Source organism: Lepidochelys kempii, chromosome 7, assembly GCF_965140285.1.
Source record: "Lepidochelys kempii isolate rLepKem1 chromosome 7, rLepKem1.hap1, whole genome shotgun sequence".
NCBI lineage: Eukaryota > Metazoa > Chordata > Testudines > Cheloniidae > Lepidochelys > Lepidochelys kempii.
The window spans coordinates 60918283-60932370 of record NC_136386.1 but is presented as its reverse complement, the minus strand read 5'-3'; the positions used below and the strand labels follow the sequence as shown (position 1 = coordinate 60932370).

The 14088-nt window shown below is 45.6% G+C and overlaps 1 protein-coding gene across 2 annotated transcripts in view; it reads right to left on the bottom strand.

Annotated features, from left to right (window-relative positions):
- Window positions 1–14088, bottom strand: part of ADAM8 (ADAM metallopeptidase domain 8) — a 99867-nt gene that overhangs the window by 32280 nt on the left and 53499 nt on the right. For both annotated transcript variants that reach the window (XM_073353122.1, XM_073353123.1), the window contains exons 8-13: window positions 12413–12481; window positions 11211–11380; window positions 10360–10441; window positions 5858–6006; window positions 5349–5526; window positions 391–480 (exon numbers count right to left, since the gene is read on the bottom strand). In XM_073353122.1, coding sequence (XP_073209223.1) covers window positions 391–480; window positions 5349–5526; window positions 5858–6006; window positions 10360–10441; window positions 11211–11380; window positions 12413–12481 — 738 coding nt within the window. The remainder of the gene's footprint in view (window positions 1–390; window positions 481–5348; window positions 5527–5857; window positions 6007–10359; window positions 10442–11210; window positions 11381–12412; window positions 12482–14088) is intronic.

Sequence of the window (14088 nt, the reverse complement as noted above, 5' to 3'; positions counted from 1 at the left end):
ACAATGCTATTGACTGGCAGCCTTTGGGACCCCCGGGACAAAGCCCTTGACTCAGAGAGCTGTATGGTTGCTTTGGTGTAGCTAGGGGTTACCTGAGAAGCCAGACATGTTTGTTCACATCTCTGAGCATCCCAGCGGCTTCATACCATTTTACCCGATAACCTGGCAGTAGCATGTGCGTGTCGGGCTTACTTAGACTCTCATCTTGAGGAGAAATATGCTGACCATAAAGCCAGGAAATATCACGTTCATGCACCCATGTGCTCGGCACTTTTGCAGGGCTGGGGGATTGGCCTCATTTCATTTCTTTGGGCCCTTTTCCCCAGTTGTCAATCAGCCAGACTTCCCCAAGGCAGCTCCTAGCAGACATCATCCGGAGACTGATTTTACCTTACACCATTGGCAGCATTCTCCCTGAGCACATTCTGCTCCGTCACTTAGTCGGCAGGTGGTGGCATTGCAGCAGGGATCCCTGCATTCCTAATAAACACAACACACATGGGTTAGGGAGTGGATACACTGGGGATGGGAGCAGTGAGTCACCTGGAGAACCTCCTAAAATCAGCAACCCTTTGAACGTCATCAAGGGGGGCTCCTGCAAAAGGGCTGTGTACGTCTCCTGTTGTATGGCACCACTGGGGGATGTAGGCAGAAATGGCACTGTTTTCTCCTGTGAGTACACTGTGAAGTTATCTGTACGCCACATTCCTACCCACACAGCAATCTGTTACTAGCTTCTGACTATGGACATAGTTATTATAATCATCCTTAGCTCTTCTATAGCATGTTTCTATGGGTCCCAAAGCACTGTACAATGAAGGGGACATACTGTTATCCCCATGTTACAGAAAAAGGATGTCAGAATAGCAGGCCAGTACCCTCCCAGGAAGACACAGCCAGTAACAGGGGGGGAGTAGCTGGGAATAGATAAATAGCAGGATAACATCCTTCTGTGAGCACCAGGAGAACAAAACATCTGCCTATTGATCCTTGGATGACTCTGTGCTGCTATCTCCCTTTGGCTGACTTTCAGACCAGGGATGAGAAAGATTGTGTTTTGCAGACTGGCTGCCCTGGAGTGATTTGCTTAATTGACAAGTTCAAAAATCTAAATCCAAACCTGAACACAAGATTACAAACTAAACACCATGGGAAGGTGCGAAACACCACTTCTTCTATACTGCTTGCTAGAGAGGGCAGGGCTCCGGCACCAGAGAGTACATTGCCAAACCCTCTGCCCACTGGATAGAAAGGGTGTATTAAGAAGGATGTGAGTCACAGGAGAGAAAGAGAAGAGAGGCATGGCCTGGAGAGGTTTCTGCAGTCACTGCTCCTTGATCAAATTCCTGGCACTAATCAGAAAGTTACCAAAGATCTGCAGAAGTTTTGGGCAGCTGCTGAAAGCAGGCAGCTGAGCAGGAAGTGCTAGAGGGAACTCCCCCCTTATCTACCAGAGCCAGGAGAGTTCCCAGAAGTCACCTACTACAGGACAGGCCCAACAAAGAAAGTAACAGAACGCCACTAGCCATCACCTTCAGCCCCCAACCAAAACCTCTCCAACACATCATCAAGGATCTACAACCTATCCTGAAGGATGACCCATCACTCTTACAAATCTTGGGAGACAGGCCAGTCCTTGCTTACAGACAGCCCCCCAACCTGAAGCAGATACTCACCAGCAACCACACACCACACAACAGAACCACTAACCCAGGAACCTATCCTTGCAACAAAGCCCGTTGCCAACTGTGTCCACATATCTATTCAGGGGACACCATCATAGGGCCTAATCACATCAGCCACACTACCAGAGGCTCGTTCACCTGCACCTACCAATGTGATATATGCCATCATGTGCCAGCAATGCCCCTCTGCCATGTACATTGGCCAAACTGGACAGTCTCTACGTAAAAGAATAAATGGACACAAATCAGATGTCAAGAATTATTACATTCATAAACCAGTCGGAGAACACTTCAATCTCTCTGATCACTCGATTTCTGACCTAAAAGTGGCTATTCTTCAACAAAAAGACTTCAGAAACAGACTCCAACGAGAGGCTGCTGAATTGGAATTAATTTGCAAATTGGATACAATTAACTTACGCTTGAATAGAGACTGGGAATGGATGTGTCATTACACAAAGTAAAACTATTTCCCCATTTTATTTCCTCCCCTCCCCCCTCCACTGCTTCTCGGACGTTCCTGTTAACTGCTGGAAATGGCCCACCTTGATTATCACTACAAAAGGTTTTCTCCCCGCCCTGCTCTCCTGCTGGTAATAGCTCATCTTAAGTGATCACTCTCGTTACAGTGTGTATGGTAACACCCATTGTTTCGTGTTCTCTTTGTATATAAATCTCCCCACTGTATTTTCCACTGAATGCATCTGATGAAGTGAGCTGTAGCTGACGAAAGCTTATGCTCAAATAAATTGGTTAGTCTCTAAGGTGCCACTAGTACTCCTTTTCCTTTTGCAAATACAGACTAACACGGCTGCTACTCTGAAACCTATCTACCAGAGTGTGCAGCAAGGGGTCTTACCACAGAGCCTCTGCACTGGTGGGAATGGACAGACCGCAGAGTCATTCTGAATAATTACTTTTATTAACATCGGAAAAAATGTACAGGAGGGCTTGGCCTGAGACTGGCTGGAGACAACGCTAAGCATTAATGCCGCAACTCCTGACAATGGTCTGTGACTGATTGTGCTAAAATTCACGAACCTTGGGGCATTTCTGAACATTTTATAAATATTCAGCACTCACCCAAATGCACATGAATAGAAAATAGTAAGAGCCCACAAACAACCACCACCAAAACTCAGCACTTCTACTTGTGAAGAGATTAATGAACCAGTTTATTGGACCAACTCTAGTTACATACAGAAAGCAGATCTGTGTTTTAAAGAGGACCTGCAAAGGAAAACAAAGTGGATATGCACCCTTCATGGCTTCCTGGGGCTGGAACTCACATTTTCTGTACCAAATGAACGATAACCAGTTAAATCCATGCAATGCCTTGTAGGTTATACTTGTGTGAAATGCCTTATACCAGTAATGGAATGGAGTTATTGGAGTAATTGGTTATGGAAATAAGTGATCCTGCTGTAATGGTGTAATGAGGCAGAATGGCCTCATTCTGATGCAGAGGGGGTTTAACTCACCCTGCTGGGCTCAGCTAACTGTGCACCATCCCCTTCGCAGGAAGTGCAGGGGTGGAACAGGCAGTATAAGAGTAGGATCCTGCAGCTCAGCTGGAGTCAGACCAGGGAAAGAGCCAGAAGTCCTTCCCAGGGAGCTGAACCACTAGCGGAGCCTCTGATAGGCTGTGGCGGGCAACAACTCTCCAGAGCCAGTTTGGAGAGAAGGCAAACCACTGTCCCGGGAGACTGAGAAACTCGAAGAGGGAACGGAGAGCGAGCTGCTCGGCAAGAGGCCTGGGAACCAGCTCCTAGTGGCTGCGTAGCTGCCCACCAGACACCAGTAGGAAGAAGCCTAGGGAAATGAGACATTTGTCCTGTTGTGTCAGCATGAGGCAAGGCAGCGACCCCATGTTTCCCTGCCAACCCCACGACAGGACCACCCGTTACTTCTTGGGCCCTGGACTGGGACACAGTGGAGCAGGGTGGGCCCAAGTCCCGCCAACTCCAGCCTTGCATTCGGCCTGGTTGAGTGCTAACCCTTAGGCTGGGAGGCCTGAGCTATAGACTGTTTGCCTGCTCAGTCCTCATCCAGGAGGCCTGGCCTATTACTTGCTCTGTTGCCCAGCCAGTAGACCTGACAGACCAACCCAGCTTGAGCGCTGATTCCCTGATGCCCCTGAAGGGGGCACCCTGGCCCTGAGACACAGTAAGCATAGAAATGGGAATAAGTGAGGCTGCAATGGATTTCCCTACAGCCCCCCATGGGGGTGTTTACCCCCCTGAATTTCCCCAACACCCTCACCAGTTTTGTGAACTAGTTACATGCAGTGTTGCCAATTTAGTGATTTTTTGGAAATTTGAATTGAAATTGAAACATTAATACATATTGTGACAGGGTCAGGCCAGATGCCTACATGAGAGTGAAAGAAGGCAGATATATTAGCCCCAGGTTAAGTAGGTCCCTTTTCTCTGGGTAAGGTAACAGGGAAAGTTCCAGAACAATCAGGAACTTTCTGGAAACAATTAAGGCACACAGGCTGATTAGAACACCTGCAGCCAATTAAGAAGCTGCTAGAATCAATTAAGGCAGGCTAATCAGGGCACCTGGGTTTTAAAAAGGAGCTCTCTTCAGTTTGTGGTGCGTGCGAGGAGCTGGGAGCAAGAGGTGCAAGAAGTGGAGAGTGAGAGGCGTACTACTGGAAGACTGAGAAGTACAAGCGTTATCAGACATCAGGAGGAAGGTCCTGTGATGAGAATAAAGAAGGTGTTGGGAAGAGGCCATGGGGAAGCAGCCCAGGGAGTTGTAGCTGTCACGCAGCTGTTACAGGAGCCACTGTGGACAGCTGCAATCCACAGGGCCCTGGGCTGGAACCCGGAGTAGAGGGTGGGCCCGGGTTCCCCCCAACTCCCTACTTGATACCGGAGAAGTTGAACTGGACTGTGGGTTCCACCAGAGGGGAAGGTCTCTGGCCTGTTCCCCGATCCACTAGGTGGATCAGCAGAGACTGTGGGGATTTTCATGCCAAAATAAAACCCAACAAAATGCTGGCCCTAACCGGGCACTGGCACATCTTTCCTTGCCTGGCCTCTGCCTGTGTGTCCAAACCCTTCCCCTACTCTGTCTGTCTGCTCTGGTCAGACTGTGAGCTATTTGGGACAGGGACTGTCCCTCACTAGGTGTATGTACAGTGCCTGGCACACTGAGACTCTGATCTTGGTTGAGGCCTTCAGGCACTGCTGCAATATACATAGTAAGAATCATATGCTCTATGTCACCCAGAAAGTCCTCAAACACAACTAGGGAAGCCACATTTGCCATGTGTGAAGCTGAAACAAGCAGAAGAAATCATTGTTTACGATAAAAAAAAAAAACCCAGCTTCTCTGTCCCTCTGTATCCAGCACAAACAAGCAAAACCAAGGGGCACAAACTGAAGATGCAAAACATCTTTCACAAGTCACTTTTAAGCAGAAATATGTGCAATACCAAGTGAAGAACACAGGAAGAAAGTGTTATTCATCAGGCAACTACAGCAGCAGGGGCTCTAGAAATCTGTTTGCAGCAACAAAAACAGCTCATTGGCTCTGGTCAGCTCGTATGCAGTGGCAGGGCATTTGGGTTCCAGACCAACCCACAGTTCCGCTGCCACGCTTCCCTTCCCTTCCCTATCCCTTCCCTTCCCTTCCCAGTGGGAGTCAACATACCTTGGGCGTCCCACAATCACACTGCTCCCCTCGCTCTACAAACTGGTTTCCACAGACAGGCACCCCGTACAGCTCATCAGCCTTGGGGATATTCAGTAAGCAGCTAGTCCGGGGATCACTTAGAAACTTCTGCAGGTCACTTACACTGCAGCTGCTGAAGTACTTTGGGTAAATCATGCTGGAGGGAAAGAAAAACAGGCATTATGGCAAACAGCACTTTCTGGTTAAAAGCTCCATTTACCACCACTAACTGCACAACACCCTCTATCCCTTCACAGCTAAAACATCTGTGAGTCGAACCTTGCAAAAAACATAAAGCTGAAGAAGAAAATGTCCATGAGGACTCAATCTGCTCTCACTAAAGTCCATAAGAGTGCTACCATTGATTTCAATGGAAGTGAGTACCTTAACTACAGGGGCACCAGCCTGATGTGTTCAATCCGAGGTCAATACGTACACTGGACAGTGATGCTCGACGCCCATGGCCATTCTCTTTTTGTTCTCCTTACCCAACACTAGCTGCCATAACACATCCTCCATCGGTCTTTGGGGCCAAGCAGCTGCAGCCACCAACGTCTTCATCATGAGACATTCCCAGGTTGTGTCCCATCTCATGAGCCACAGTTGAGGCAGCTCCTATAGGATTCAAGCTGTGGTCCTATACAACAATAAGAAGGATACAGGCTAGTGGATACCAAATGCTTCAGTCCTATCTTTCTTTGGGTTTCTACCGTGCCCATCACCATAGTTTCTTGCCTGGTTCAATGTCAAGATAAATTTAGGCTGCTAAGTAAGAGATTGAAGTCCAGGGCCTCCATAGTAGCATTCTCTGAAATGCTTGCAAGTGCAGGGCCAGTTAGACATGCAGAACTGCAGGGTCTCAATGCATCAATAAGACGATGGTGTAGGGAGGAGAAATTTAGGTTTATTAGGAACTGGGGAGCCTTTTGGGAAAGGAGGCGACTATACAGGAAGGATGGGCTCCACCTAAACCAAAATGGAACCAGACTGCTGGAAGGTAAAATTAAAAAGGTCATAGAGGAGTTTATAAACTAAAGCCTGGGAGAAAACTAACAAGTGTGGAGGAGCACACAGTTCAGACAGAGACATCTCTTAGGGGAGGATCCATTAACAGGGATTCTCTATATCTTAGTAAAGAGGAAAGGATAGACGTTTATAAAGTACAGATAGGAGCTGAAGAGAAACAGCCCAATGAAAAAAAGTCCCATTCATTTACATCACATGAAGGCAGACAACTAAATATTGACACATTTTATAAGTGCTTGTATACAAATGCTAGAAGTCTAAATACTAGAATGGGTGAACTTGAGTGCCTGGTATTAAATGAGGACATTGATACAATAGGCATCACATAAACTTGGTGGACTGATGATAATCAATGGGACACGATAACACCAGGGTATAAAATATACAGGAATTACAGAAAAGGTCATGCTGGTTGGGAAGAGGCACTCTCTGTAAAAGAAAGCATAGCATCAAATACAGTAAATATCTTAAATGAATCAAACTGTACCATAGACACTCTATGGATAGAAAATTCCATGTTTGAATAATAAGACTCTAGCAGTAGGAATATACTATTGACCACCTGACCAGGATGGTGACGGTGATTTTGAAATGCTCAGTGAGATGAGAGAGGCTACGAAATAGAAAACTCAATAATAATGGAGGATTTGAACTATCCGCATACTGACTGGGGTACATGTCACCTCAGGACAGAAAACAGATACAATTTCTAGACACCATTAACGTAGGTTTCTTGGAGTAGCTAGTCCTTGAACCCACAAGTGGAGAGGCAATTCTTGATTTAGTCCTAAGTGGTGCACAGGGTCTGGTCCAACAGGTGAATATAGCCAAACTGCTCAGTCATAGCGACCATAATGTAATTAAATTTAACATCCTTGTGGGAGAGGAATACCAAAGAAGCCCTCATCACAGAAGCATTTAACTTCAAAAAGGGGAACTACACAAAAATGAGCAAGCTAGTGAAATGGAAATTAAAAGGAACAGTCACAAGAGTGAAATGTCTGCAAACTGCATGGAAATTTTTAAAAAACACCATAATAGAGGCACAAATTAAATGTGTATGACAAAAAAAAAAAAAAGTAAGAGGACCAAAAAAATGACAGTATGGCTAAACAGAGTAAAAGAGGCAGTTAGAGTTAAAAAGGCATCCTTTAAAAATCAGAAGTTAAATTCTACTAAGAAAAATTGAAAGGAACATAAACAAGTCAAGTATAAAAGTATAATTAGGCAGGCTAAAAAAAGAATCTGAAGAGCACCTAGCAAAAGACACAAAAACTAACAGCAAAATTTTTTTAAGTACACCAGAAGCAGGAAGCCTGCCAAAAAATCAGTGGGGCCACAGCTAGACAATCAAGGTGCTGAAGGAGCACTCAAGAATGACAAGGCCATTGCGGAGAAGCTAAATGAATTCTTTGCATCAGTGCTCAATGCAGAGGATGTGAGGGAGATTTCCACACTTGAGCCATTCTTCTTAGGTGATAAATCTGAGGAACTGTCCCAGATTGAGGAGTCAGAAGAGAAGGTTTTGGAACAAACTGATAATTAAACAGTAATAAGTTCCCACAACCAGGTGGGATTCATCCAAGAGTTCTGAACGAACTCAAATACGAAATTGTAGAACTACAAACTGTGGCATGAAGCCTATCGCTTAAATCAGCTTCTGTACCAGATGACAGGAGGATAGCTAATGTGATGCCAACTTTTTTTAAATGCTCCAGAAGCAATCCTGGCAATTACAGGCCAGTAAGCCTAACTTCAGTACCAGGCAAACTGGTTGAAACTATAGTACAGAACAGATTTATCAGACACATAGGTGAACACAGTTTGTTGGGGAAGTGTCAACATGACTTATAAAAGGATATTATGTATTAGAACTCTTTAAAGGGGTCAACCAATATTTGAACAAGGGTGAGCTAGTGGATATAGTGTACTTGGACTTTCAGAAAGCCCTTAATTAGATCCCTCAACAAAGGCTCTTAAGCAAAGTAAGCAGTCATGGATAAGAGGGCAGGTCCTCTCATGGATGAGTAACTGGTTAAAAGACAGGAAACAAAGGGTGGGAATACATGGTCAGTTTTCAAAATGGAGAGAGGTAATTAGTAGTGTCGTCCAGGGATCTGTACTGGGACCAGTGCTGTTCATCAGCTTAGTCATAAATGATCTGGAAAAAGGGGTAAACAGTGAGGTGGCACAGTTTCCACGTGATACAAAATTACTCAAGATACCAAAGTCCAAAGCAGACTGCGAAGAGTTCCAAAGGGATCTTACAAAACTGGGTGACTGAGCAACAAAATGTTGATAAATGCAAAGTAACACACATTGGAAGACATAAAAACAGCCGCTCAATGTGCATCGACAGTCAAAAAAGCGAACAGAATGTTATGAACCATTAGGAAAGGGGGAGAGAATAAAACAGTAAATATCAAAATGCCACTATAGAAATCCCTGATACGACCATGCCTTGAATACTGCATGCAGTTCTGGTTACTCCATCTCAAAAAAGGTCTATTAGAAATGGTACAAAGAAGGGGAACAAAAATGATTAGGAGTATGGAACAGCTTCCACATGAGGAGAGATTAAAGAGACTGGGACCGTTCTGCTTAGAAAAGAGCTGACTTAGGAGGGATATTATAGAGATCTATAAAATCATTAATGATGTGAAGAAAATGAATAAGGTAGTTTTATTTACCCCTTCACATGGTACAAGAACCATGGTCACCTAATGATATTAATAGGCAGCAGGTTTCAAACAAACAGAAGGAAGTACTTCTTCACACAACGCACAGTCAACCTGTGGAACTCGTTGCCGTGGGATGATGTGAAGGCCAAAGTATAACTGGGTTCAAAAAAGAATTAGGTAAGTTCATGAAGGATAGATCCAACAATAGCTATTAGCCAACATGGTCAGTGATGCAATCTCATGCTCTAAGTGTCCCTAAGTATCTGACTGCTAGAAGATGGGACTAGATGACAGGGGATGGTTAACTTGGTAATTGCCCTGTTCTGTTCACTCCCTCTAAAGCCTCTGGTAGCAGCCACTGTCAGAAGTGGCTGCTACCAGAGGCTTTAGAGGGAGTGAACAGAACAGGGGACCATTTGTCTGGCCCAGTATGGCCGTTCTTATGTTTCCTCTGAAATCAAGCTCCATTGCCGCCCTAATTGGCTAGAAAACCAGAAGTCAACTACTACAATTCCAGTAAATACAGAATACAACAGCGCGGACCCAAATGGAGATTTAATAACAATTTCAGTTCCTGAGGGCTCACTTCTTGGGCTGAGAGGCTTGGGTGTGGATAGAGAAAGGGTGAAGGGGAACATTCAAAGAGTCTGATTTTTTTAATATATAAATCAAGTCCCAGGCAGCTAAAAAGGAAAGGTCTTGTGTCACTGTAGCTGTTTTGGGAGAGCAGCTGGGCTCTTTCCATGTGTTTGAAACATTTGTAAAAAGAGAGTTTGAACATTGTACATTCCACCCCAGAGAAAGCTCCAGGCTACTCAGGAGCCACTCGTCCACCATACATCTCCGTCCATGTCGATGGTGGGTACCTGCAGCACCCCCAGGGTCAAGTCTGGTCAAACCAATCAAAGCTGCTCACAGGCAGCTGAGTGTGGCCCTAAGTGTTTAGGTCACAGATCACAATGGAATGTGCCATTTGGGCAGGATTTGGCCTTTCTGATCTCCCTGAGCCAGTACAGAGAGGCCTACAGCTGGATAGAGCTGGAGATAGCCCCTCCCTGGTTGCATGAGCATGTGTCACTCGCAGCCAGAAAGGCAAAGCACAGAGAGCCTTCAGTTTGATGGGGAGACAGGAAGAGCATGGGAAGCCATGGAGCCAATGGTACAGATCAGCCAGAAGCAGAGGGTGATTTCTTTGCCATCAGGCCCTGGCGTTCCCCCAGCTCTGGGATCTCACTTCTGTCCCTCTTCTATTGCTTAGAATGGAAGCAGTTATCAAGCCCCACCTGATTTACTCCTCCTGAGTCCCTGGTGCACATTGCATACTTCTTGGCCAGTCCCACCGTTGTGCCTTGGAAGTCTATGCCTCTGCAGGAAGGCAAAACACTCATAAAAGGACAAACATCATCCACAATTAGTACTGTGGCCTCAAGCAGCATTGCCACATCCGTGGCCAGTGGCACAGCATGCTAGTGTTGGTACTGTGTCCCCCAAACACAGTGTACCACATCAACTATAGCCCTGTCTACATATTACTCCCCACATATTCCAGCTAACCAAACTCCCCCCAACTTCCCCACATGTCTCCCCAGCTACCCCAGCAACCCCACAGCTCCCAGCAAACCAGAAACCCCACCAGCAGCTCCCAGCAACATCTCCATTTATACCAAAAATTTGCAAGAGATCTAAATCCTCCTGCTCTGGGGAATGACCCCCAAGACTTAACTGATGGAGGTCAGGAAGGCATGTCACTTGTGGGAAGGTTATCCCAGAACTGGCCACTTCATGGTTCTTGCCCCGCCCTCTGAAGCAGCTTGTACCAGCCCTCTCAGAGTCAGGGATGCCTGCACTGCTCTCTCTGACCAGTCCTACCACGCTAGCATTGCCACACACAATTCAGAGTAACAGAGTCTAAGGCCAGAAGGGGCCACCAGATCACCCAGTCTGTATCACAGGCCACCAATCCCACCCAGCATTCGCATGCTAAACCCAACAACGGACATTAGACCACATCTGGGCATTCCTACTGCATCAGATACTGTAAGTATCCCAGCCCCAGCATTGGGCTCCCCAGCGCCCTGTGCCCACGGTCAGCAGCCTCGGCTCATGTTGTGGGCAGTGTAATGGCAGTGCTTACGTGATCAGTTGGGCATTGTCATGCTTCTTCTTTTGTAACAGTTCAGACTCTCGCCAGTGAAGAAAATTGTCCAGTGTGGTGTCTGGGTTTGGACTCACAGTGATCCTGTCTTTGTAACTCCAGACTTCCAGGCCTATCAAGGCCACACGGATATTAAGAGTCTGATAAAGCTGCAGCAGAAAGCGAGACTGTATTAGAGCTGGACTGCAGGAGACAGAATCTCTCCACACAAAGATGGCACTTGGCAACACTCAGGACAGAGGCTTGGTACCTGAGCCTTGTGCCCTTCTGGGAGAGGGAGAATTCATCGTTTTCACTCAGAATGCAATTCCAAACCCATAGCCTCTACTGCTGCTTCCCCCCCCCCAGGCCAAGCTCTGCCTGTGGATCCCTATCAAAGGGATCAGGAGGAAGCCGTCACATTTCAGCCAGCTTTTAACACCCCGGTAGTTTTCACCATTCTTCTTTGGCCTGCAGCTCTGGGCCACATGATTTGGCAATCCCAAAAGCAACGGGAAGGGCACTTGTGCTGCTCTGAGGAGAACTGAACTCTCCCAGACTAATTTAGGGCCAGACAATGGCATGACACGCAGTACTAGCGGGCACCCAGCAGCAGCCCCACTAGGGCCTGAGCCTTACGCCAGCCTTTGTGAAATCAATGGGTCTACATATATTCCTAAAGGTAATCACATCCTTATGGGTTCTCCTGGATCAGGGCCAGAGTGCTCAGGAACCTGCCAGATCAGGCCTGAGTCTGTAAGTGCCATTTCTCCCGTTCTGTACTGCCCCAGCACGCTGCTTACACACTGCAAACAATTGTCTCTCGAAAGTGCCTGCCACAAACACCATGATACAGAGAATGTGTTAATAAATTTTCCATCTGGTTGGTTGCCTAGCAGGACTGAGATGGGCCCCGTACTTTGCACAGGAAGACATTCCAATCTGCCCCAGTTTCTATTCTTATATAGGCTGAAAACTGGAGCAATGGTCTTTTGTCCCTTAAACAGGAAAGTGATCTTGTATTTTGACTCGTGTGTGTAACAAGAGTTCATTGTTGCAAGCAAACCATGGGACAAGTTCTGCCAGCCTTACAACATGGGAATCGGTGGGAACGGTCTTAGCAGTGCTGGGAGCTTTGCCTGAGCAAGAATTGCAGGACAGGACCCCATCCTCACTGCAGCCTGGGGATACCTCACTGTTACCTTGTCAACATGATTTACAATTTCCTTCATGCGATTCTGAATCATCCGCATGTCTTTGAATTTCTTGTACTAAGGGAAGAAACAAAGAGATTTCCAATTAAGCTGCTGTAATGGAATGCTCAACCGTATGGTTGTTCAGCCTGTGGGTGTGCCACATGTAACACACCTTATTTAAGCTCACAACAGCCATTCCTGGCAGGGTATTAAAGGATCCTATAGTGAACACTTCTGGTGTATCTCTCTAGTAAGCTAAGTTCTCAAATACTGTGATGTGAACAAACCCACAATGGGGGTCAGCGCAGATGTAAGCAGCTATGCCCTAGGTGGTATAGTCTTATAGCAACATGGACCTGAGTGGAAGCCAGATGCATTTTGCTTTCACACACTCACAGACGCAGACAAACGAAATGCACAGATTGAAAAAGAGCATCTGGCAAGTGTATGGGGATGAGAGAACTTTTAGAGCTACCTGTGTGGACTGGATTCATTTACACTGATAACAGACCATAAACTACTTATAACCCTCATCAATGGAAAAGATCAAGCACTTGGATCAAGACCACTGAGACACGAAAGTCTATTGCTACGGTTAATACAATTTAATCAAATTGCTAAATATGTTCCTGAGCAAAATGCGGTAGTAGCAGACCCTCTGTCACATATCCCAGCATCACACTCATCTACCCATTAACTCAAAGATGATGTAAAGCTGTACGTGGATGTGTAGACACATACAGACCAGTGCTGGAAAAGAGACTACACCAGCTACAACAAGCAACCTTGAGAGACATGCAACTTCAAGATCTAAATTACATTAGGGCTGGTTGGTCCAAGTATCTAAAGGACACTAAGGAAGTGACAAGAGACTATGCAGTGTGTGGGTAACTAAGAGAGTCAAATGGACTCATGATTGTGACAGAATATACCCCTGTGTTCCCACCCTTCACACTATTGTAATAACGTTTGTACAAAGTATGCCTTGTGAAGTATCATTTGAAAACTCATAATTTGCTGGTCATTATTGTCCTGGAAAAATATGTGTGGCAACATTGTATATGAATTTATAAGATTCCACTATATGGTGTTATTAACACATGTTCCAAGCAGGTCTGTCTGAAACAAAAGAATGGGTGCTCTGCTTAATTTGCATTTAAGCCATAAACAGAGTCATCAAGCAGGAAGGAAAACAAAAGAAGAGCAATCAGGTGAGAACAAAGCAGCAGGGAACCTCTTCCACATAGACTTTTTGTCTCCTGGTACCCAGCTAGAAATGTTTTTCAAGAGGGGTGACTGAAACTATGAAAAGGAAGGACAAACACCTAAGGCACCCTTCTCTCTCTCTGCCCATCGATTCACTGCATCTGAAGAGACAAAAGAAGCAGCTCATGGACTAGGGGAGGAGTTCTGACCTAAGAAGTTTGGTCAGTAAAACTGCTGAAAAACGTGTGGTGAGAAAACTTTGCTTTGTATTTAACATAGTTTGTTAAGTGAGGCACCAGTTGAATTTTATCTTTATTTTTCTTGTAACTGTTTCCGACTTTTATGCCTCATTACTTGTATGCACTTCAAATCTAACTCTTTGCAGTTGATGAACTTGTTTTATTGTTTCATCTAATGCAGTGTATTTAAATCAAAGTGCCTGAATAACTAATTGAAATAATAAGTTGGCATATTAT